General features: G+C 40.0%; 1 protein-coding gene across 1 annotated transcript in view; it reads left to right on the top strand.

Annotated features, from left to right (window-relative positions):
- Positions 1–790: 790 nt before the first annotated feature.
- The window catches only part of LOC6048482, a 174,947-nt gene continuing 148,462 nt past the window's right edge, over positions 791–27,275 (top strand). Inside the window, exons 1-2 of the mRNA XM_038257982.1 lie at positions 791–1,467; positions 12,222–12,277. Coding sequence (XP_038113910.1) covers positions 1,404–1,467; positions 12,222–12,277 — 120 coding nt within the window. The 5' untranslated portion in view covers positions 791–1,403. The remainder of the gene's footprint in view (positions 1,468–12,221; positions 12,278–27,275) is intronic.

Genomic DNA, 27,275 nt, shown 5'->3' with positions numbered 1-27,275 from the left:
CGTCAAAATGTTTGTTATTTTTCAGATAATTTCAGAATTTTTAAAATCATGAGTCACATTCACAAAACTTGAGAAAAGCAGAGAAATGTTTGAACCGATAGAGCAATCAACGTCGATAAAAGTAGATTTTATTTTTGCAATTTTTCTATAGAATTTCACAATGTTGAAAGATCCTAGAACCAAATCGAACAACTAGCTTCATGAAGGCCAATTACCAAATATATAAATTGACAAAATCTCGAAACTTCAGCACAGAATTTCACAACATTGTGTCCGCTGCACGTTCAATATCCGCGCTCACACAGCCCCAAATTAAAGTCGTTCTTCCCAAATTTGGCCACAACACCCCAAGATCTCGCGCGCACCCAACAACCAACGCAACGCAACGCAACATTCCCACCTTTCCTTTTGCATCCACGCGCGCGTCACCCGCAAACTTCCACCAGAAGTTCCGCACACACACTCTCCGCAAAGGCTAATTTGCTTGCCCCGCGTGTTAATGTGGCCCGTCCGCTACGGGTTCGTCGCCGACGTCAACTTCGTCGTCAACCGCAGTCAAGTCTCCGCAGCTCTTTTCGCCGAAGCTGGTAAAGAAAAACTACCGCAACTTCGCGCGACCTTTTCTTCTCTCACTCTCTTTCCATTTCATCGCGCTCTCTTAGCTCTCCGCACACCGAGCGACTTTAGCTTTTAGCTGTTCGCCTACTTCGCCGAAGTCGCCTTTGCTTCGTTTCGTGTTTTCTCGCTCTCGGCTCGCCAGTTTCTTCGCGACACCTCAACGAGACGGACGGGCACTTCGGGAGCTAGGAAAAGCTACGACGCGCGACGACGGGACTTAGTCGACTTGTGGTCGGTTAGGTCGTTTTCCCCCAAAGCTCTTGTACAGCTTGTAGAAAGGCGAACCTCGACGACCTCCAGCGCGAGGGGAGTTCGATCGCGTAGCGGTGCGCGGGAGCTGCACAACGGGTTTGCCGTGGGGTTTTGCAGAACTACAGTTTTCTTGTGTGTCTGCGCGCAAGGTGAAGACAAGACAAAATGTGAGCCGCTGATCCGAGCTGATCAAGAGTGCTGCTAGAGAGTGATCGAAGAAGCCAACTGGGGAGTCGTGCTGGGTGGCATATCTGGCCGGAATCTGCGAAAGAAAAGAGTGAATATCTGGTAAAGATCGTGTGTGCACAAAAAGAAATATTTTCAGTGAAGAGCAAACAGCAGTGAGTACACACAGTCACATGCTGCCGTGAAGAATGAGGTGAAAAAGTGATCGGGTACCTCTCTCTCGACTAGTGTGCAAAATGCTGGTAAAATGTCAAAGGAGCATAGCGAGCAATACCAGTGACGACAAGGGAACCTTAAGAAGAAACTGAAACGAAACGGTGACGATCGGGGGACGACGATCACCGGATATGGTAGCTGTTGCTGCATGGAGTGAAACCAGGACGGTGCTGCGACCAGAACGAGGAATATTCGGTAATACGGAGTTCTCAACTAGTGGGTTTAGAAGCTATAGTGCGAATCGGGGAAACCTCAGAAGAACCAAGTCAACCAGAGCGTCGGAAGACCCCAATTAGTGGGATGTTCAGTGAACCAAACTCGAAAGTGATGGGTAACAAACTAATTTTCGAAAAAAAAAGAGTCAATCAGTGAATCAAATGAAAAGGAAACCGAACCGATTATCATCTGCCCATTGAAGCGGTGGGGATGTGCGTGTCAGTCGAAATTGGTGATAACTGGTTTTGGCGTTGCGTTGGCATTTTGGATTTGGTGGGAATTTTAAGCGCTGAGCAGAGCCTTGGGCGATGTCGGCCAAGTGGTCGTCGTCGGAACGAGCCCCGGAAATGAATTTTTAACGTTGGAGCGTTGTGTTTTTTTTAACTGGGGTGGAAGTGGCTGAGGCGAAAATTTCGAGTTAACTCAGTGGACTAAAGAAACGAAGAACTAAGTGACCTTGGAGCGCGCTTTTTTGGAGTGTGGAGGAGCGATTTTTGCATCGGGGCTGTGCGGGGGCGGAAGGAACTGGACTGGACTGTGTTGGACAGTGTTACAAAAAGTTGTGAAATTCAGACTGGTGAACTGTGTTTTGTGATGATGTCAATCGGTGTGGGTTGAGACCTTCGGGATATTCCGAGATGTTGCAAAATTTAAATTAAGAGAAAGGAAAATCAACGAGTTGTGCAAGAGCTGCTGCTGGTTCATGTCTGCTGAGTATAATTTGAATATTTTTTTGCATTGGGTTAAATGTTTAAAATCAATGGATTATAATTATAATTATAATTAAAAATACAATTCATTTATATAAAATCAATACATTTATTTTCATCATTGCATTGAATGCATTGTGAGGGCATAAAAAGTTTTATTTAAGATTTTTAAACTTCGGTTCTGGCCAAAGCCACATTTAAACCTTTAAAAATATTGGAACGGAGAGTATTATAACTGTCATGTATCCAAAATACTGTTGAAAATTTTCAAAAACCTCCTTGCCCTGATAAAAAGTCTGACTAACAGGCTGTCTCAGACAAATAAAATTACACTTACAATTACAAAGAAAAATATCTATGAATTCATGAAAAAATATATTCCAAAGGTTTCACCATAATTTGATTTATGGTACGAAAACAATGTTTTGTTTAAGCCCTAATTGATTGAAAAATGCAAATAAAACAATAAATTCATAAGTTTTTTCAATGATATTTTTTTCTATTTTTAGCCAAAATTTTCAACGCTGTCCCATATTTTTTTTTTTTGAGAATTCTGATGTTGAGGGGGACAACAACTTTAAATTATTATTTTTTACTTCATTTTTTCTCGTTCAAAATTTCGTAACATTACAAATATTTTTAAATTCATGTCATTGAAGTTTTGTCTGTTTTAGATAAAAGGCATAACGATTTTTCTCACAAGAATATCATTTTTATTATAAATTTCAACAAGGATCAAAACATTATGTTCCCGATTCGCAGTTTGAAATTTGTAAAATTTCAAGGTTGTTAAAAATACTGATATTACTTCAGCAGGGAAACGTTAGCAGGGAAAATTTTAGTTCTCGTATTGGCCACCAGATGGCGTCATTGAAATCCAATTTCCCTGCTCACTTCACATCGTTAGCGGGGAAAAAAAAATGTGAAGACAGCAGGGAAAGTGAAATTTCCCTGCTAACGTAAATAAGATTTTTTTAACTGTAATTTTTATCCGGGTTCGCAACGACTGATTATTTTTTAATCTTTCTGGTTTTGGCGAGCAGTCTATTTTTCTTTTTCGACAAGACTGCTCGCCAAAAAAAAGGATAATTTTTATCGTAAATGCAATCATTTCAACAATATATTTGCTTTGATTTATTTAAATAAGTTTTTTTTACGTATTTCAATGCCTTCGAATCTGAACAAATATTTTCCCTGCTAACGTATCAGTTACTGAGCCAGAAGAAAATTCATAGTCATGGATCACAAAAATCCTTGCTAACTTCACAGTTTTTTTTTTGTCACAGTTACCAAACTTTTTGTTTTTGTTTTATACAAGCTAAGGTCTATGTAGAACTATTTAAAAAATAAATTAGTAGTTTGTATTTAATTTTACACTAGCTTCTTCTGACATTTAAGTTTATTTCTGGCTCAGTAACTGTTACGTTATTTAGCATGAAAAATATACATCCGATAATAAAGCTTCTCCTCCATTAGCTAAATCAGGCCTGACCAACCCTTTTTGCTCAATTTTTACATTTTTGATCGTCTAATTAACAATTGCCAACATTTTCATGATTTGTTTGATGAAATCGATTCTCATGTGACCAATGAACATAACTTTGATAAAAGTTTGAAAAAATATGCATACTAGTCATGAAGATATTTTAAGTCGAAAATCAATTCGGCTCGCGTACCAGTTAAAAAAACTGAGATTAAATTGCATTGAAATAAACAAAAATACTGATTTGATCAAATCAGCTGGAAATTGTTCAAATAATTACCGCTAACGTAAGCAGCGAAAATATAAAAAAAAAATCTTTTTGCAATTCCGTCGTGAAACTACTTACTTTTCCTGTCATTCTTGAACGACGAAATAGCCTACTTTTCTGTACCAAAAATAACAGAATCGAATAGCAACACTTTTCAAAATAAATGCTGAAAAGTTCTACTTTTCAGCACTCAACTGGGTGCTGAAAAGTTGAACTTTTCAGCACTTGTTTCGAAAAGTAACACTTTTCAACATTTTTTTGATTTAAACGATTTATTGACAAAATACATGAAAATTTTACATAAAATTTCACTCAGTGTGTGTTTTTTGGAATTGCAAAAAATGTTGTATGGAACTCGTTGCAAAACTTGATTTTTTCAGCACTCTTCGTATTTATCCAACTCGGTGAACCTCGTTGGATAAATGTACAACTCGTGCTGAAAAAATCCTCTTTTTGCAACTTGTTGCATAAACTACTGTTTCGTAAATAGTAGGCAAATTCTTAGAGATTTGGAGTTCCTTCAATAATTTCTTTACTATTAATCGCTTGATATTAGAATATTTTTAAGAGCAATTTTACAAAAACTATGGTACATTAAGGCCAAAACTCCTAGCGACATCCATTTGAATTATTTGAAAATTAATTATTTTTTCTAAAGTTAAATTCGTGTCTCATAATTGATTCTTTTAACCTAAGTCACGGACGAAATCACCCTGCTTACGCGTTCCAGAATTGATTGACTGAAGTCCCAAACAAATAAAAAAAAAAAATTCCTGCGAACGAAACAGTTTACTGGGCTAAGTGTTACTTCAGCAGGGAAAGCGAAGGCCACGCCCCCACAACGTTGTTAGCAGTGAAAAAAAGTGAAGTCAGCAGGGAAAAAATCTGCCTATTTTTTATTATGTTTTCAAAACATATTGGGGCATGATAAATTTTTGTGGCTTTCATGTTTCTTCAATAATTACAAAATAATATTTTCTTGAAATTACAAAAACAGAAAAAAGTTTTTCCTTCAAGAGTATCAAGGCGATATTTACAATGCGGATTCAGTGGCAATGTTATTACTTAACTAATGATAAAATGATTCATGTTAATGTTAAACTACTACTGTAATCTGGGGTGAATCGGGACTACAGTCTGAATAGGGACAGCAGTTTTTAGAGCACTTAAAGCTTTTAAATTTGGAAATGGATGTACACATTTTGTTGGCCAGACTCTGTTATAACCGAATCCAACCAGAAAAATCAAAATATTGTGCTCCAACATTAAAACTGCTGTCCCAATTCGCCCCATGTGTCCCGATTGACCCCAGTTTACGGTATTGGTCGATTTCCCTAAGGTGTCCATATAAGTTCGGGAAAAAATATCAAATGCAATTGAACTCTCAAAGTACCGCATATGAAATGAAAGCTTTGCCCTGTAAAAAAACATAAATCTGCGGTCTTCACAACCATTTGCCCTGCTGACGACGTTGTGGGTCGTTTGCGGGACGTGGCCTACGTTTTCCCTGCTGAAGTAACACTTAACTCAGTAAACTGTTACGTAAGCAGGGAAAACATTTTTGATTTGTCTGGGACTTCACTTAAAAAATGATTCTGGGACATCTGTCTGAAAAAATATAAATTTCGAAAAAAATAGAAATTTAATTGTTTATGGTAATGGTAAAGAAATATTTGCAAGGAAATCCAAATCTACAAGAGTTATCCAACCAGAAAAGATGTGATATTGTTATTTCAAACAAAATATTTATTTGTGTTTACATTACAATCGTACTTTTATGAAAAGGTGGTAAAATGTGCTAGTGTTAAATTAAATAGATAGCCTGTATAAAAAAACAAAAAGCTTGGTTACTGTGAAGTTAGCAAGGAAAATGCTCATCATAATAATAAGCCACGCCCCAATGATAGAATTCACTGCTGAACACTTGAAGAACAAGAATGATTTTAAAATATTTTACACCAACATATTTGAGTACCTTTGTATAAAAGTTTGAATGTAAATTTAAACTTAAATTATTATTTTGATTTGAAAACGGCGATTTTTGTGATCCATGACTATGAATTTTCTTCTGGCTCAGTAACTGATACGTTAGCAGGGAAAATATTTGTTCAGATTCGAAGGTATTGAAATAAGTAAACAAAACTAATTATACATCAAAGCAAATATATTGTTGGAAAGATTGCATTTACGATAAAAATAATAGTAAAAAATCCTATTTACGTTAGCAGGGAAATTTACTGTCAACTGCACCATGTGCGATGTTTTGAAGTGAGCAGGAAATTGAATTTCAATGACACAACTGGTGGCCAATACAGAACTAAAATTTTCCCTGCTAACGTTTCCTGCTCAAGTAACATCAGTTTCAAAATATCAGTTTTAAATGAAGTTCAGCATTTTGTTTTATTCAGAAAAATATTTTTCAAAATGGCATGGCAATTTTTATGTGTTGCCATCAGATGGATTGACATTTCTCTCAGCCCGGGACATATCTAACTTTAAAGTGTTAGTGGCAGTCTCGTGTGCACACCCATTCATTTCAGAGCCTCTTTTTTATGATGTACACTTTGTAAAACTGTAATTTAACAGTATCAAATGCTGATTGCCCCCAGAAAAAAACCTGCTCACAAGCAGAAAAAAGCAGTCAGCCATAAAACACAGCTTTAAATGCAGGGTGTCATAATGGAAAAAATATCATTTTTGGGTAGTTGCACTTTCAAAAATTACAACAGCTTCCATTATGGAAAAAATATCAATTTGACATCCATTTATTTGCAATACGCTTCTAAACAATTTAGGCATCGAAATGTGACAGAAGTTCTAGAACCATTTTTCATAAAAATAGAGTTTTTTTTCAGAATTTTCGATGTTTGATTTTTGAACACAATCGTCCTTTTGACACCAAATTTCCAGCTTATCGTCATTAAATTTTTGAGCTGAAATTATCGAAAAACATGTTTATTCGAAAGCTAAAAATATCAAAAGGGTCGTACCGCTCCTTTATCACGAAATATTAAAAAAATGACCTCGATTCAAGATCAGGGTCGAAATTTACCGTTTAGGATAAAGCTTTACGAAATTCAAGGAAAGCCCGGGCAACTTGTTTGAAACTTCAGTGGAAACTTTGATGTTAACCCTTTAATGTATTCTGTTTTAAATTTTTTTTCTGTGTTTAGAAGGCCATTTTACAGCTATTTTTGTTTTTTCCTGTTTTTTACAATTTCAACTATAGAATGATACCATCATTATTTTAATTGCATGGAAAAAACATGTCAGACTTCCAACCAAAATTTTCTTAAATTTGAATAGTTCTTTTTTGTTTTTTTTTTTTTATTTCAAATCAAACATTGATTGAAAAATCTGTTTTTTTTTGCGATTTTCTAGATTGAAGCCCACTTAGAGGCGGATTTAAAGTGGTATCTGACCTGAAAAGGTTTAAAAGAAACTAATCAAAAAGCTTTTTGCAATAACTTTTGATGCAACGATTTCTTTACTGCTTCAAAACAATCACCGGAATTGAAATGCGCTTCAAAGCCATTCAACAAGATCACCCCCAAACAACAATCAAAACATTGCACAAAATGCAATAAAACGGGGGCGTTGAAAAACAACAACAACAGCCCAGAACTTGCCCACAGGCCACAAAACTTCATCAGCAGTCAAACTAACGCCTGTAACCACGTGTGAGAATCATCGTCATGACATGGACTTGGAAATTGCGCACACCTTTTGCTATTTTAACGCCCTTTTGTGTGCCTCCACAAATCTGCAGAATTCCGTCCAAGTCCCTAGCCCGGGGGCCAGTATTTGGAGTCATCTTCGTCATGCTAGTTTGCCCTCGCCACAAACAAGAATCCATAAAAATACGGTGGCGACGGGTGCAATACCGCGACAGATGTTACATAACCTCGCCACCTTCGGTCCGCTTCGGACTTGGAACCGGCGGAGATCTTGTTGGAACATAATTACTCCCGTAGACGAGAGCCACAAGCAGTTCGCAAAAAAAACAAAAACAGAATCCATTATGCAAAAATCGAACTGATCTTGGCCGGTTGATAGTCTCGGCCACTACTGTCTAAACCCGGTACCGTACCCAGCAAAATATAGAGATGCAACTGTAAAGTTCCAAAGTCTTACGAGGTAGCTGCTGCAGGCACTACCGTGACCAAGTTGTGTTCAACCTTCTTCCTGCTCCAACCGCTGAGTCTGGTCAACATGGAACGAACACATTTTCCGCCCTTTTCCTGTTCCGCACGATGGCTCCGTCCTGCTGGGAAGAGCCTGGGAAGATCTGGACATACGTGGACGAAACGTACTACTCTGGTAGTCGGCAGATAATAGAACAGTCACGCAGGCCAAATGTAGGACTTTCCCAGGGTTTGCTGACGATGCGGACATAGGTTTACCCTTGAAGGGCCAGTGCACATTATGTTTTACAGATATGACCGCTGCATTTATTTTATCAAAGTTTTCCTAAAAGACAGATGGCAAAAAAAATATTCCAAAAAAAACTTCTAAAAGTTTAAATAAAATAAAATTCCATATACACCACGAAATGTTTTTTTTTTATTTCGCAAAAAAAACGTAAACATTTTCAAAACACATTATTGAAAAACATTTGTGCTTTTTTATAATTAATTTTACAGCTCACCATGTACTTTTGATTCGATTGATATATCAAATTCCGATAAAAGCTGATCTCAAAATCCTGTTATAGAATATTCACCACTTTTGGATATATATTGTAAAACGTTCTGAAAATTAAATTAAAAAATATGTTTGGTCTTTGGTCTCCTTCAAATATCCAAATAAAGTTTTTTCGTTAATCTCTGAGTGTTTTTGGTAACGTTTTAACGCCACCCTGTTTAGGGTAGGATTTCCTTTATCACCAAACATACATTGGTAATACGGGTCTAATTATGTTGGCCAAAGAACATCTCTACACTGAGAAAAAATCCAGGTAAATAAAACAACAAACATCGTGACCCGTACGATAAATTGAGTTGATTTCGGCAACGAAATGTATTCGGAAGGTTTATGAAATAAATTTCGTAAAATTTTGAGCTTATTTGTTCACTACCACAACCAAACGACTACAACTTCGGTGGTGCAAAATTGTACCAATCGATTCGTGTTCTATAATATATAAATTCAAAGCTAATTTCTTAAATTGTGAAGCAAAAATATTACAAAATGTCAGTTATGTTTCAATCCGAAATTTATTTTTTTGGGAATATTTTCTTCCTAAAATTAAACGTATTTTTTCGATCTATGTTCTAATATCCAAAAATTGTAAAATAGTAGTTTATGCAACAAGTTGCAAAAAGAGGATTTTTTCAGCACGAGTCGTACATTTATCTAACGAGGTTCACCGAGTGATGAAAAATCAAGTTTTGCAACGAGTTCCATACAATGTTTTTTGCAATTCCGAAAAACATCCTTTGGACAGAATTATAGGACAAATGTCCATGCATTGAGTCAATGAATCGTTCAAATCAAAAAAATGTTGAAAAGTTTAACTTTTCCTAACAAGTGCTGAAAAGTTCAACTTTTAGTAGGTTGTTGTAGGTTGTTTCGTCGTTCAAGAATGAAAGGAAAAGTTAGTAGTTTCACGACGGAATTGCAAAAAAATAATATTATAAACCCTTTGAATGAAATTAAAAACGCATAAGCAAACGATATTTCACGCATTAAAAAAAACATTCAAAATGGATTTTACATGTTTGCAGTCAATGATATTTAATTTTTATTATTTTTGAGCCTCTTGATTATTTTTCAGTAAATGTTTTAATATTGATTTCAGTTGATTGAATTAATTCTCTACCAACTCACACGAAATCGGGAAAAGTTGCCCCGACCCCTCTTCGATTTGCGTGAAACTTTGTCCTTAGGGTTAACTTTTGCTACTGATCATGAGTCCGAGGGCTTTTATGAAGAGGCTTTTATGTAAAATTGGACGCCCGATTTGATGGCGTACTCAGAATTCCGAAAAAAACGTACTTTCATCGAAGAAAACACTTAAAAAGTTTAAAAACTCTTCCATTTTCCGTTACTCAACTGTAAATTTTTTTGGAACATGTTATTTTATGGGAAATTTAATTTACTTTTCGAATCTACATTGACCCAGAAGGGTCATTTTTTCATTTAGAACAAAATTTTTCATTTTAAAATTTCGTGTTTTTCTAACTTTGCAGGGTTTTTTTAGAGTTTAACAATGTTCTACAAAGTTGTAGAGCAGACAATCACAAAAAAAAATTATTTATAAACATTAGGGGTTTGCTTGTAACCATCATGATCGCGATTTTACGCAAAAAAGTTGAATTGAAGGGGTCGTACCGCCCCTCCGTTGCGAGATATCAAAAACGGACCTCGGATTTGTGATCAGGGACAAAAGTTACCCCTTAGGACAACGTTTTACGCAAATCGAAGAGGGGTCGGGGCAACTGTTGTGTGAGTTGGCGCAGAATTACCCATTTCCATGTTTATAAAAATAAAAATTTGAAAGGGTGATTCAAGTTACAAACATAATAATTTGCTTTACATTTGCCATTATTATTATTTTAAATTTATATCTCTTATTTAATAAAAGCGAAGCCACTTGAAAGCTTAATTTATTTACCCTTTGGACTAATTTTGCTCAATATTAACACATGACCAAGAAGATTAAAATTTCAACATTCATAGAATAGTTTAAAAACGCAATTCAAACCCATTGATTCCGAAATTATTGCAAAATTCATGTACTTTTTATGATATTTGATATATTAGATTTATAATTGGATTAAAAGAAAAAAAAGTCTTTCAGGAAATTAAAAAATCCCCAAGCCATTTAAGCATTTTCTAAGATTGAAATATTTTTTTAGGAATGTTTCTTCTTAGTGAAATGAAAGCAATTTAAAATACATTTTCCTGCATTGTTTTAATTTATTATTTGGTAAAGTTTTGTTCAATTTGAAAGATTTTAAATGTAAGTGAAATTACGGCAATATGTTTTTCGAGACGAATTTCCACCTAGAAATTTATCAAAAATGTATGTGTAAACCAAATTTGTATTTTAAAAAATATTGTTCTTCTTGATTATCATAACTTTCAAGACGTCTTGTGTTTGACGATTTTATTTATTTCAAATGACTTTTCTCTTTTTTTCCTTTCCTTTAAGTAATTTCCTAGAGTCAGCTTTGACCTTGTTTTCAACTAATATCTCATACTTTTTAAGTCAAAATTAACATGCAATTCAGGCAAAACAATAAATAATAATAGTGTATCCTGAACAGGTCAGTTGATGTTTACATTCGAAGTGAGCAAGAAACACTCATTGTTTACGAACTCTTAATGGCCTAACTACATTGTTTTGCTTGAATTTTCATTTGTAACACTTTGTTGTGACTTAAAAGCTAATTGTTCAATCAAACTTATAAAACAATGATAATCATTCCAAAAATCGAAAAATTACTAAAACTTATGGAAAAAAACATATCGCAAAAAGATAACGATTTGAAGTTCTACAATATGCCAGAAACTATCAATAAAAAAAAACAAACTTAACAAGATAAAATCTTATAAAAACACTAGAAACAAAAGTTCTTCAAACTGACCTCCAAAAAAACAAACATAAGGTTATAGGCAGAAGAGGGTTATTTTATCAAATTTGTTAGATTTCGATAAATTTACAAATTGCGTGACAAATTGTTGAACTGATCTTTAAGGTTCATATCAAAACATTCCTCATGATTGTAACTGATAACTCTCAAATTTCACCAGCATTCCATCAAACCTTGCGTAAATCCTGATTTATTACGTATAACGTAATTTCCCAACTATTCACCCTCTCTTTATCTATGGCGCCCCAACGCGCTATGGTTTTAGGTGATAGCATCGATTAAGGTCATCTCGTTGTGTGCCCCCTCTTGTCTATTATAACAGTAAACCCTGTGTTGAAGATGTGGCATAAAAACACAGCCCCACCGCGCGCGCTCCAACATCTGCAGGGGAAAAAACGGAAAATTGTGCTGAGCGCCGCCATTTCTGGGCTTCCACGCTGCTTTTTTTTACGCGCGCTTATTTAGTTATACAAAAAGGAGGGGGGAGAAAATTTTCCCGCGCTCTAGGGTCTCTCTCTCTTCCATACTTGGGCTGCTCGGTTGTAATGTTCTCGTTGAAATACAATTATTATATCGTAAAACAAATGTTGATCACCTTCCTACGGGAAGGTTCCGGTTCGATATGGCAACCATGGCTAATGTTCTTTCTTTTTCTTTTCTTCCTCTCTTTGCAGCAAAAATGAAAATATTTTTGCCACTAGTGGTGTGGCTAGTGCTGTTATTTCGGACGGTAAGTTGAACATTTTGATGATGTATGGTTAGATTGTTCCGAGAGACACGTACGAGCTCATTTTCTCCGGATTGTGAAAATTTCCATGGGAACGTTCCAGTGTCATGCCCCATCCACCGAAGTCAGTGCAACTCACCTCGTCTAATGCAACCGGAAAGCTAAAAATGGAAATTTGCATCAATTAACCTTCTCTCCTCCTCTGGCGTAAAAGCGAAAAGTCGTATACTTTCAATTCCCCGACCCGGTCCGGAATGTGTGTCACTCGTTTGAACCGGCTCTCAACCGGCCCCAACTCCACACACGGAGAGACTCCTATTCCGACGTTCGGAAGCCAATCAGACCCCAATCATCTCGGTAACCCCATTCACCTTCGGAGAGCCGTCCCCGTTCTAGGCAGGACGTCGGTCGTCGTGTGTAAATAATGTACACACGATTATTAGCACTACCTCCCCATCCAGAGGTAGTACCCCATGAGCACTTTTTCCCTCTTCAACGCTTAAACGCTAGTCATTCCCTCGAGGGGTAATCGCCTAACTGTTTCCTGCACCACCATCGACATAACCAACAGATGTCATAGGGCTACCGGGCTTACCGGGCGGCCGGAGTTTGGAGCAGGTCTTCCTCCGCTCCCCCTCTTGAGTCTGCTTAATCCGATTAGTCTTCACGGGAAAGCGAAGAAATGAAATTTCTCCCGCGCGCCAATCTTCTTCGTCTTGTTGTGGTCCACTTCTTTGGGGGTTAGCCTGGTTCAACAAACGTTTCTAACGTTGATGTTCCAGCTTATATGTTTTATTTGCCGCGTTGAAGGTCGGGGCTGCGGAGTTAGGTAACCTTTTAAGCGACTCCTACTCCGACTTCAGCTCTTCAAAAAGACCTGACTCCTCTTTCGACTCCATCATAAACTCACGACTTTGAGTCCGCAGTCCTAATCGAATTCCCAGTGTCCTTTGTAATTTCTATTTCTATTGACGGCACAGTAACTTTAGCGGTAACGAAGAAGCCGCCATCTTAGAAGTTCACGAAACAAACACTGAGAATCAGTATTATACATATTATCATGGTAACACGAAATGTGTTATCCTAGTTGAACTCAAAAGTCCTATGCAATTGTGAAGAAGCAAACTGAAAAATTTGTTATGCCGATTCTCAGTGTACGGAAGCACTGTTTGATCGACCAAAAGCAAAAAAGCAAAAAAAGGTAAACAGAAAAATTTCTTTTTTCACTTTTTGCCTTCCTCACTGAGGTAAGGCTATAATCCTGCTCTTAAAATGAACTTTGTATAAAAACATCGTAGACCCACCTTCATGTATACATATCGACTCAGAATCGAAAACTGAACAAATGTCTGTGTGTATGTGTGTGTGTATGTGTGTGTATGTATGTATGTGACCAACAAACTAGCTCATGTTTCTAGGCACTGGCTGAACCGATTTGACCCGAACATGTTGCATTCGACTTGGTTTAGGGTCCCATAGATCGAGTTTTATACAGATTGAAGTTTCGATAAGTAGTTCAAAAGTTATGCATAAAAATGAGTTTTCACATATATCCGGATCTCACTTAAATGTATGTAAACTATGTCCGGGTCCATAATCCGACCCATCGTTGGTTAGGTTATCAAAAGACCTTTCCAATGAGCCTAAAACATTGAAGATCTGGCAACCCTGTCTCGAGATATGTTCACTTAAGTGATATTGATGTACTTTTTGGATGCCGGATCTCACTTAAATGTATGTAAACTAAGTGATATTGATGTACTTTTTGGATGCCGGATCTCACTTAAATGTATGTAAACTAAGTCCGGATCCACCATCCGACCCATCGTTGGTTAGGTTATCAAACGACCTTTCCAACGAGTTCAAAACATTGAAGATCTGGCAACCCTGTCTCGAGATATGTACACTTAAGTGATATTGATGTACTTTTTGGATGCCGGATCTCACTTAAATGTATGTAAACTAAGTCCGGGTCCATCATCCGACCCAATGTTGGTTAGGTTATTAAAAGACCTTTCCAACGAGTCCATAACATTGAAAATCTGGCAACCCTGTCTCGAGATATGTCCACTTAAGTGATATTGATGTACTTTTTTGAAGCCAGATCTCACTTAAATGTAGGTAAACTTAGTCCGGATCCACCATCCGACCCACCGTTGGTTAGGTTATCAAAAGAACTTTTCAGCGAGTCCAAAACATTGAAGTACTGGCAACCCTGTCTCGAGATATGTCCACTTAAGTGATATTTATGTACTTTTTGGATGCCGGATCTCACTTAAATGTATGTAAACTAAGTCCGGGTCCATCATACGACCCGTCGTTGGTTAGGTTATCAGAAGACCTTTCCAACGACTCCAAAACATTAAAGATCTGGCAACCCTGTCTCGAGATATGTCCACTTAAGTGATATTGATGTACTTTTTGGATGCCGGATCTCACTTAAATGTATGTAAACTATGTCTGAATCTACTATCCGACCCATCGTTGGTTAGGTTATTAAAAGAGCTTACCAACGAGTCCAAAACATTGATGATCTGGCAACCCTGTCTTGAGGTATGGCCCCTTAAGTGATATTTATGTACTTTTTTTTAACGGATCTAAAAAATAGATGAAATTTTTGTACAATTTCATCACATCAGCCATTGTTGGTAATAAGTGAGGAAGGCTCCAACCACATAGGTGGATTAAGTTAGTTTTTGATATGATTTTTCAGCCAATATTATTATGGAATCTCCATTAATGTAATAAAATTTGACATCAGCAATACAATTGACGTTTTTTTCTGGAATTTATCGTTTAAATTGCGAGAAATTTTAAATACAAAAACTAACTTAATCCACCTATGTGGTTGATGCCTTCCTCACTTGTTACCAACAATGGGTAATATGAGTGGTTTGGACACATATTTCAGCTTTTTTTTTTAGGTCCAGAAAAATAAGTACACAGATATAACTTAAGTTGTCATAACTCGAGACAGGGTTGCCAGATCTTCAATTATGTGGACTCGTTGGAAAGTTCTTTCGATTACCTAACCAATGATGGGTCGGATGATTGATCCGGACATCGTTTACATGCATTTAAGTGAGATCCGGCTTCAAAAAAGTACATAAATATCACTTAAGTGGTCATAACTCGAGACATGGTTGCCAGATCTTCAATTATGTGGACTCGTTGGAAAGGTCTCTCGATTACCTAACCAATGATGGGTCGGATGATTGATCCTGACATCGTTTACATGCATTTAAGTGAGATCAGGCTTCAAAAAAGTACATCAATATCACTTAAGTGGTCATAACTCGAGACAGGGTTGCCAGATCTTCGATGTTGTGGACTCGTTGGAAAGGTCTTTTGATTACCTAACCAACGATGAGTCGGATGATGGTTCCGGACATCGTTTACATACATTTAAGTGAGATTCGGCTTCAAAAAAGTACATCAATATCACTTAAGTGGTCATAACTCGAGACAGGGTTGCCAGATCTTCGATGTTGTGGACTCGTTGGAAAGGTCTCTCGATTACCTAACCAACGATGGGTCGGATGATGGATCCGGACATCGTTTACATGCATTTAAGTGAGATCCGGCTTCAAAAAAGTACATCAATATCACTTAAGTGGTCATAACTCGAGACATGGTTGCCAGATCTTCAATTATGTGGACTCGTTGGAAAGGTCTCTCGATTACCTAACCAATGATGGGTCGGATGATTGATCCGGACATCGTTTACATGCATTTAAGTGAGATCCGGCTTCAAAAAAGTACATAAATATCACTTAAGTGGTCATAACTCGAGACAGGGTAGCCAGATCTTCGATGTTGTGGACTTGTTGGAAAGGTCTTTTGATTACCTAACCAACAATGGGTTGGATGATGGATCTGGACATCATGCATATAATTGAGATCCGGATATATGTGAAAACACATTTTTATACATAACTTTTGAACTACTTATCGAAACTTCAAACAATTCAATAGCGATGTATGGGACCCTAAACCAAGTCGAATGCAACTGGTTCGATCAAAATCGGTTCAGCCAGTGCTGAGAAAACTTGGCAAGATTTTTGAACACATACATACATACACACACACACACATACACACACACACACACACACACAGACATTTGTTCAGTTTTCGATTCTGAGTCGATATGTATATATGAAGGTGGGTCTTCGAGCTTTTAATAAAAAGTTCATTTTTAGAGCAGGATTATAGCCTTACCTCAGTGAGGAAGGCAAAACCCAAACATTGATTTGTTATGAGCTACCATTTGACAGCTAGTGCTTTTGTTGTGGGCTCTCATTTGCAAACTGTGCTAATGTCGCTAATGTCGACTGTTATCAGTTTGCTTTAGTCGAAATAGGGTTGTCATCCCCCGGTTCCTCACCACAGGGTCTAGATGCATACCAACATAAACAAACATATTTTTGTTATAATTCTTTGCTAGAATTGCTACTATAATTATAATTCACGAACAACGAAAGAATCAATAAAATCATAACAAAGCGTTCAAATGACAGTTCACATCTATGCGCTATCAGCTTGTTGTCACTCTAGCAAAAGCTGTTTATTATAGGTACTCGCGATCTTGGATTGCATTAGTGTGAGTTCACCACTCCATAGAGTTATCTAAGGCCGATCTCACGCACACTAGCAAGCCATTTGTTTTGCTGGCCGGTACAAAATTTAACCTCAATCTTTTTCGTGTACGTACACGCAATACATGCGTACGTAGATAACTCTATGCCACGAAAACCAAAACAAAAACAAGCGAACAATGGATCGTGCCATGAAAACCAAAACATAAACAAAGTCAGCTTCCATCAGAGCGACAGAGTCAGAGATAGCGATTTCGACAACCACCCTGGCAGTGTTGCCGTCAACAAGAGATAGCTATTTCTAATACAGTCGACTCTCTGGTTGTCAATATCCAAGGGACCATCGAGGAAGACAATCATCAGTTTACAGAACGATGCAAAATGAAGACTCGATTAAAATATTTTTTTCTTGATACCCAGCTATGGGATAGAATCATGGCAACGTCCATCAAACAAAAACATACTAATGTCAAACACCCTTCAAAGCTTCGTTTTGCCAAGAAAAATGTCTATGCATGAGAAAGTAAAATTATTGACATCCGGAAGAGATTTCTAAGGCAATCAGAATCCAAAGGACCGTCGAGGAAGAGATCCTTCAAGCAAGGGAAAATATCGAGGAATGAAGATAATTAAATTATGCAGATTGAAGGGACTGTAGAATTCATCGATAGATGGAGAATTATTGATATCGAGAAGATCGCCAGCCAGAGAGTCGACTGTATTTAATCACGATTTTCCATAGAGAGGTTCGTTAACTTTTTCAATGACTCTGACTCTGAATCCAACAACACAAAAGTTATTGAAAACTAGCCGACTCCGACTTCAGCTTCTCAGAATTTGTTGACTCAAAAAAATCAAACTCCTCTGATTCCGACGTTGGCTCTGACTCCGTAGTCGTGCAACATGCAATGCCAAACACTTTTAAAAACAACAAACAGGTGATTCATTGAGTACGAACAGAACGCAGCCAATGTGTCAAGCCTGAGGATTGTTTTGTACACGCTTGAAGAGTATTAAACATAAGCTACACTGTCTCAAAATTGTAAACAACTACTAAGGACAACTGTCTCAGGAGGTAGCAGTAAGTCAGGATTACAAAATCACAGTTGGTTTAGTTTATTTTCCCACTTTTTCAAACGTTTTTGAGTTCAAATACTATACCCAAAAACAGTTTATGACAAAGTGGGAAAAGGATTTGAACTAGACTGAACCAGTCTAATCCCTCGCCCAGCTTACCAGCACTCCAGGCCCAAGCTTAATGGAAATAAATCTGGAATTAAATAAAGTCAAATGTCATATTGTGTGCCGGATGAGCGACAGGAAGAACTGGTTGCGGCGACCTCTTTCTATCACAGCGCAGCAAAAACAAGTTTTTCGCGCCAGGAAACCTACAAACCTCCTTATTTTGCTAGAGATTTACGATCGGCAAAAGGTTAGGGGGCCCAGCGGAAAGTGGTCACACTTTTTCCCGAAGAAAGCTGCCGCTCTCCGTCAAACCGGTTGACCAAGGGGGAGGTGTCGTCTATCGGAAGGTGACGGCGCGCAAAGGGAGAAGGTGCGCAGTAATTGCTCAAGGTGGCGAATTTGCTTTCTTTGATGTGGAAAAAAGCAATTGTTATGACAGGGGGGACCCCCGATTGAAAAAGACAGTGACGTAAAGTCGATTGATGGAAATGACGGGCGATGAAAGCTTCCTATTGTGGATGTTTTTCTTGGCGGAAATTGTTTTGAGCTCAATTAATTCAATTATTGGTTTGTTTTTCGTAAGTGTGTAGGCAAGAAACTGTCAAAAAATCAGCAAAACTGATGAACAAAACACCACTAGGTGGATTCGAACGCGAGTTTTTGCTGCACAACAGTGATTTGAGAGCGCCAAGACGCGAACCCGATGATGTGTGGTCAGCTATTAATTGGTTGATTGTCGACTGACGGTTAATACTTTTTGCACCGAGCATTGTCCACGTCAATTGCTCGAGGGGGGCCGGCATAGACATTATCTCGCTATGTCTCTCTATTATGGTTACGATTATAGGCGACATTGTAAGTTTGCAGCTACTGGTGGTGTGTACTTTGGTGAAACGGTTTAGCGGTTTGACAGTGGACTAACAGTACTTGGGGTTGCTCGAGGTGATCGGCGTTCAATGGGAAACTTTTCCCTCGTTTCGATTTGGTTCATTACAATGTGACAACAACGGAGCCTCAGGATAGTCAACAACGCCACCCTTTCAAACGGCTGCGTACTTTTAGAACGATCTGCCAAACTCCCTTTCAAAACAGGCTTGTGTCAAATCCAGTACGCAGCCAGTAACCTATTTGCTCCAAACTACAACATCTCTGTACCCCTTCACGTAACAGATCCAAACAAAGCTGCTACCTCGACTCAAACCTCCACGCCACACTTTGTTCAACATTTGCATTGGCAATAAATTTCAACCCAACCTCGCACCTCGGCGTCGTGCCAATATGACTTCAGCCGTCTCTGCTGACTGCATAATCGTTTAGCCATGAATGAATCCGGCTCTCTGGTGAAGCTGTGGGCGTGTACCCCACGTGGGCGGCTTCGGTGACTTAAGCGGACCAAGTCCCACCGTGCCGAACCGAGTGTGTGCCAAAAGTGAAAGTGAAACTCAAATCCGAGAAGGAAAGTTGGGAAGCCATCGTACGTCTCGGGACAGAAGAGCGAATAATGACGGAAAGCAGCCAGTGGCTGCGAAATTCGCTATGATAAATTGAGCTCGAGGGGTGAAGCTAACGCTCCGATTGGACTGGTTTGATTACGGAGCGCTTCGGAAATGTCTTGCCAACCGGTTGCGAAAGGTCACCAACTAGATGAATCACTGCGGATTAGCCGAGGTTCCCGAGGTACTCGTGATCTGCATATTATGAGCGTATCCTAATGAATATGTCGTTCACTTGAACGGGTGAACACCGCTCGATCATATCTTCGAACGCCGACAGACGGCGGCGGCGATTGTGGCGGGCAGGTCTGCTGCGGGCTAGAAGGTCATCACGTGCCATTCGACGAGTACATGCGCTTACGCAGATCGTGTCGATCTCGTTAAGTCACATTTCATGTCCAGCAAGCCTTGCTCGCGCTAAAAGTGAGCGGGAGTTGCTCCGCGAACTAATAGTTCACCGGTTTGGGTGACCACAGCGTTCGATTTTCAGGACGCAGCCAAAGCTGTTCGCGAGGAGTTGCATCACCCGCTGTTTGTGTTTTCCTAGCTGGCAACCCTGCTCTGAACTGTCACTTTCAACGGGGGGTCAACGCTGAGAAAAACAAACGTGTTAGTCATCTTCATTACAGTGACATAAGACCAGTAAATCGTTGGACCCCCCGTCATTGCGGCGTCGGCGGTTCAGCTCTGGCGGGAGAGAAAGTGAGGTCAACCCCTTCGAGAAATGGGGTCTACGTGGGGCCCGTTTTTGGCGCAACGGCCACCGAAATTGGGCATTTGAATTTTGCTTGTTTTATTCGCGCGGTGGTTCCAGCTAACGAAAAAGGGTACGACGCCTAATTGAGCCATTGTGATTTACTGCACTGCCGCAGGTTAGGGCGGCTTACGCAATGGTCTTTTGCTGGGTAGACGGGGCGCTAATTGGCTTGTTTGGCGGGCCGAATATGGGTGACGAATATGGACGGATAAATATGACGTTGGTTTATCTCTCGATTTGGATCTTTTATATCTGACCTGGTTGCGTTCAGAGAAGGTCGTTAGACTTATCACCGTTGAAATAACACCTAAAACTGGCAACACTTAATTCAGGATGATTCGTTAGAGTGTTGCCAGATATTCTTTATTATTCAAGTTAGAACGAGTTTATTGCATCATGGTCATTTTTCCGCTTGATTAACTCGTCATTGCAAATTAAGGCTCATTCCAGCTGCAACAAAGTCACATCTTGAAACATTACAATTTGCACTTTACGACCAGTCGCAAACATTGGTCAACGTAGATCTTCGTGATTCATTCAAACCCCCGGCGTAATGGGCCATTCGCACAGCCAATATTGGTCACTTGGCCAATAAAGCATGCAAGACAGCGATTGACATACAAAAACATTGACACTCCAAGCCCGTAATGAATGACGCTTTGTCACGAAATCACAAACCAATCACGCACCGCTGATCTACACTGCAAGATACACACGTTAAACAAATTTAACTTAAGCTTATGCATTACGTGAAGTTCGCAAAAAAGAGTAAAGATTTGCATTCACAAAAGACACTGTTATGCGCAGTGAGTAAATGTGACGAAGGTTACGCAAGCACACCTTCGAGCATTAGACGTAGAAAATCAGAAAAAAATCATAACCTCACTAGCACAAACACACGTGGAGATAACCATCGCAAGACAACGCGCCAATTTGAGCGCAACTTTAGCAAAATGGAAATTTTCTTACGCCCCTGTCGACGCTTTCCTTAGTCGGTGGTGGTTGCAGTCGGTACTGTCATTTGCATAAACTTTTATCTATACCCCTCTCGACGCGCAAAGTGGCGTTAGTGCAGCCAGTGAGTGTTAGATGGCGGTTAGGGTGGTTCTGTCATTTTTTGTTTGTTTTTTTTTCTGCTCTCATATATTTTTTTTGTAGATTCAAATTTAAAATTTAGCAGGAAAATTTCAATCATGTTACGAAAGGTATTTATTTTTCCAATGCAGAAACGCAACCTTAAATCTGGTAACACTTTCTAAAGTTATGAGTACTTGAGTGAATTTTATAAACGTTGTTATGGTTCGTGGTTGATTTTTTATGAAAATTACTTCTTAGCCATCTTCCTGTAAATCGGTGAATAGGCATTTTAACGAAACTGGGGAGTCATAAACTTTGAAAATCTGGCAACACTTTCAAAGCTTATTATCACTAAAGGGGATCTACTATAATGGAGAACTTTGGAGATCTGGCAACCATCAAACTGAACAAATTATCAACAAGGGTTGTCTGAAATTTCCAAAAAAGTGTTATCGTGGTTTATGGATGGCCCGGATATACGGATATTCTGTCCTAATTTAGTTCATTGAATAGATATTTGACAGAAACTCATATGATCCGGTCATCCGCTTGGTACAACGATTGAAAGTTTTTTGCAAATTGGAAAATCTGGAAGCATTTTTAGACTGAATTGTAAAACTTGACAAGTTTTTGCTCCTACTCAATGATTTCTGCTCAATTTGAACGTTTTGAACCACAAAGGACCACCCGATCACCCTCAAATGCTCACAAATATCGCCCAGTTTCACCCCTCGTGTGGAATAATCACGCTGCCGTTCAAGAAAAAAGAGCTTTTCTCGCTGCAAATTGTGCGTTGAGCTTTATGCTTGCTGCCGAGACCCGTGTATCAGGTAATTTACGTTTTTGCGAAGGTGTGGTTAATAAGCCGCCCGAGAGGAAAATCTCCACACGTCTTTAGATCGATTGAGATTTGCGCAACCCTGTTAGTCAATTTTGCTCGATGATTAAGGGGTGTGACATTTTACGTTCAAGATTTCATGTTTGCACGAAGAATTGAGTTTAAACACTTTGGTGCCATTTGGGTTGAGCAAATTGACGAGTTACGAACCACCAGTTTGTTGCATAATCATAACTTGACGTACGACGAAGAACAAAATGGTAATTGAGATCTCACAATTTGCACAAAATCTGTCGCGAAAACGAGTTTCCCAACTCGAACTTTATTCAAAGTGGCACCCCCAACGACAACACCGACGACAACGAGCCGATGCCAATTAACAATCAATTATGGTCAATACGCAATTAAAATCACTTCCCGTCGTCGTCGTCCTAGCCGTTGTCACTGCGCAGAGAGTCGTAACCCGTCCCGCAGATAGGAATCTCTCAATGTGCAGAGAGACCTGGGCGCGTGCAAGTCAAAATATATATCTCGAAGAACACGCGGCGGGCAGAAATCGTCGTCATGAAATGTTAATTAGGAATCGCGCAAGGCAGCATCCGAGCTTCTCCAGGGTTGATCTCGAAGCGTTGTTGTCTTCGAGAGAACAACCTGGAAGACAACGGCGACGACGCGTGTGCGTGCGTGTCCGGAGCCACAAGTTTCATGTCGAGCATAAACGATTTGAACGCAACGACAACTTGGGACAGCATGCTTGCGCAGGGATAAAGGAGTTCTTGGGCAGTGATGTAGACGCTCAGGTTGGGAGGATTCTCAGGGCGATAACGTGCTTGTGCACTTGTCAGGAGGAATTTGGTTTGATCGAGCTGCTGAAGACTGCATTGACCCAAGTTGGATATTTCCCTTTGAGTTGAAGGTCATCCCTCTGAAGTGCAGATCTGTAGGTATACCGACTCCATAATGAGATATCCAGATTTTCTAAGACACCGAAAACAGCCAAGAAAATCGAAGTTCAATAGTTTTCACAGAATTCGCCAATTGTTGGCATATGAAATTTATTATCTGATGATGTTTTACAAGACCATGGTGGTGGCTGTTCCCTCGATCTTGCCATTTCTTCGGCACGATCTCTCCAGATCTAATCAACAAAATGTCTAATACTGTACCTCCATTCCCACGAGCGATGTTCAATCGCGGCGCACGCTGGCTTCAGCAATCGGGCGTTACATCTCCCCGCGCTACATTGTGTCGAGCCCAGATATTCCTCAAAAAACCCTCTGTCTGACAGATGACATCTTTCGCAAAAAAAGAACAACATCACAACCCCCACAAAGTATCCCCCGCGGGGCGCCCAGAACAATTTCCCCCTTCTTTCAGTGAGTTGTCCGCAGAAGTAACGAAACGAACTCAAACAGAGTTGCATTCCGGCTCGGCTAAGAATCGAGGACAAACAATGGAGCTCGTGACTACGTGATCCGAGAACCGTGCCGCAAATCTCGGCCCAGAACCTGTAAGGTGCGCGTCAGCAGTTCGTGGTTGAACTCGCGCCCAGAGAAATGAAATGGAAAACAATAAAAGTAAAAATTGTTTTCAAATTGTTATGATCCACGGCGGGTCTGCCGAGGAGGGGTAGCTAAATGTGCGCCCTTTGGCCTCCGTCGTCTGCTGTCAACGGGGCTGACGGGTTGACGGCCGGCGGAGCCACCCCGTGCGCGCTCGCTTGATTAGACCCCCTGAAGCGAGTGACAAAGTCGATCAGTTGTTAGCCCCGCGGATCGTTGAACTCGGCGGTGCAGATCTTCGCGGAACCTTATCGGGTAACGGGGTGGGGAGGGATGAGCAGAAATCCAATTTTGCTTGTTGACGTGCGGAGAACTTCACCTCGGACAGGTAATTCTGTGCCGCACTACTGGAGGTCTGCGGGTATTACGCGGGCAGTCATCACCCCGAGTGCGGTGCGTTGACAGGCAATCAAATTGTTACGACTTTCGTAAGTGAACATGACAAATTAAGTACCTTGGGATGGGACTGCTGCGAAGGGACATGCTCGTGAAATGTTCAAGACTCTAGCATGTTCTTGAATGCTCAGACTATCTAAACATGACATTCAGCGTAGATCTTTGAAGCTGCGTGAAGCTGTACCTTCCCTGATTACAGCGAAAACTGAGTCCGTAGACTCCATTTTAGGGAGTTAACAATGATTTGGACACTCAGATCGTATACGAAATACCTAGCGTGAATCACTGAAGCTATGCAAAGCAATACCGGTTGCAAATATATCGAATATAACACCTATTAAGCCTGTTTACTTCAAGAACTACACTTCAGAGAATTGCTACATGATGCATTACAAGAGAAAAATTCCCAGCGTAGACCACTGAAGTCGCGAAGACCAAGACCTTGGGCGATTACATCGGTAACGACTTCCGTTGATCTCGTTGACCTTCAGATCTCCACTGTCATACAACTCACTCAGTCTTCACAGTTGTTCCCAGTCCCCAAATGAAATCTTCATTAAATTTCGATTATCTTTTCCATGATCTTCATCAAACTTGAAACTGCCACCATTCCCAAACTCTTCCCAGTACCGTTCGTTCCAAGCATACTCAAGACCGGACCCCGGCAAACGTCCCACACGAGCGTTCGCTCACGCAATCGCTCGACAGCTAATTGTCAATACTTATATATAAAAAGTATCGATTAGGGCCCTCGCCGACGCAAACCCTCGTTCAACGTCGTTTTTTTTTTCGCAATCCACCGCGTACAGAAAAACCGTAATCATTCTGGGGGAAGAGGCCCCCACTCCGGAGGTTCCCGTTATTCCCATTTCGCCAGCACTTTCCCGACGACGACGACCAGTCGGTCCCATTAGGAAGAACTCATTATTCACTCCTTGCTGCACATGGTCTAGTCGCGCAGACGAGACAACTAGTGTGTGTACGCGGTGTATCGACATTCCCGCGAAGTGATCGAGGTATGTCCGGGCACCTACGGAACCAGCTAGGTGAGGACGGCATTTAAATCGTTACAGTTAATTTAATTGGGGTTGGATGGAGGGGATCTAGGGTTAAACGAGCGTGGGGGCAAGTTTATCCCACGAGTTGTCCTATCACGACTAAACAGTATTCATATAGGTTTAACTCTTGGTATGAACAGTCCATGAAAGGGCTAACTTAGCCCACACTTTATCCTGGTCGAGCTGTCCCAAAATTAAGCATATTCCAAAAGGATCACACACTTCAAGATAAGATCAAAATCAATGAGTTATTAACTACTCCAAAAACTTATCCTTTTCCAAAGGGCTAACTCCACCCTCAATCTCCACTTGATCAAGAAAGGACATTTTACCCCATTACCCTCATAAAACCTCGATTCGTGCTAGTCGCGTTCGAGGGCGGAGAAATTCCCCGACCCCCACCTCATCTGGCAACACTGCCGCGCTTTAGAAACGTCAACCTGGTAGAAATTTACATCATAATTATCATTTCACCTGCGTGACGATCGGGCGCGGTAGAGGCGCAGACTTCACGCCAACCGGTTGAGATTTTTCAACCGGACAAGTTGCGGCCATTACCATCATCTTCGGCACGCAGCGGTTGTGCTAATTTTGGATTAGCAGTACGCTAATCAATGTGTCTTCGCGGAGAGTGACAGGTTCGTTGCTTGGAAGATTTTCAGCGCAAGTTCGATGTACTCTCAGTCCAAAATCATAGTAGCCGGGAACGCCCTGAAGTTCTTTAAGCCTCAGCTCGCACTCCAACCTTAACGCTCTTCGATATTGATCGAGTTCAAAAAGGGTAGCCGTTGAACCTCTTCAAACATAGCTGTAACTCTTCAAGCAGCCTCTCTAACGGCTCCGCCGTGAAGATTTGGCGAGCCACTTCGCGAAAGTCCGCCGGGTTTTGTTTGCGCGGCGCGCATAAATTATGAGGTCATCGCGCAGCTGAACCTCGCCGGCTGCCGGTCAGAACAACTAAATCGATGTAGGCTCGAGATATCCTGGCAGAAGAGAGAAGGCGATCAGGCGAACCTTTTGAACTACTAATAACAGTGGGCCATTAATAAAGAGAGGCGAGATTACCATTCGATGCAAACTGTCCGAGTCTGTCCGCCCATCAATACCGGGCAGCAGGTCTCGGGCGCGGGGTCAACGCACTGTTCCGGAGATCTCCGCACTGAATGGGAACAAATGGCGGACCGCTTCTTCGAATTGTCTTTCTTTTGAGATGTCCGAGGGTGCCCACGTGGTGCCAGGGCAGTGTCGGAATTCCAGCAAATACCAAATCCCAATGAACGTATCAGTTACGGGTTTATTTAGTACCCGTTGATGATCTGGAGAGGAATAATGCAAATACGAAAGCCGCTTGGATAGTTCTGAAAGATCACTCGACTGCGTTGCTTATTTGGTAATTGATTTTAAAAGGTTTGTTTTTCACTTGTGTTGTGAAGTTTGTTCGCATTCTTTCTCCCTTTCTTTCAAGTGATTGAACTTGATTAGAACTTGCGGGCACGCTTTAGAAGGCAAACAAACGTGGCTAGCCACGGTTCTACACGGAATGTTCCGAACCGCTGGAACAACAAAATAATCAAGATTCAAGTGTCTTGCCCCTTGATCAGCTGTCAAACATTTCAGGTCATCGAATAGTTAAAACGATTTTGCAACACTGATTTTGTTGTTTACAAACATGTGACCGCAACTGTCAAAATTAGAATTTTGCTCAGTCGATGTCAATGTTTTTTTTTTTTTTTTGGGGTCAGTCATGAAACATTAAGCCTGTCATAATCCAACGTCATAATTTTTCGTTTGCGAGAGGTTCGTCATTTATTGAAAAAAGTGTGTACCCATCAATTAGCTGTCAACATTTACCATCAAACAATTCAGACGATTTTTCAACACTGGGTTTTTGTTTACAAACATTATGAAATACTTAAAAAATATGTTTTTTTTTATTTTTATTCAAAATGACATCGGCTGTCAAAATCCAACCCTAGAATTTGACGTTTGCGAGGGGTATGTCATTCATTCCAAGATGTATTTTTCGCAAATTTTCAA

Source organism: Culex quinquefasciatus, chromosome 2, assembly GCF_015732765.1.
Source record: "Culex quinquefasciatus strain JHB chromosome 2, VPISU_Cqui_1.0_pri_paternal, whole genome shotgun sequence".
Lineage (NCBI taxonomy): Eukaryota > Metazoa > Arthropoda > Insecta > Diptera > Culicidae > Culex > Culex quinquefasciatus.
The sequence above is the reverse complement of the archived record's forward strand: the minus strand, read 5'-3'. Positions and strand labels throughout refer to the sequence as shown.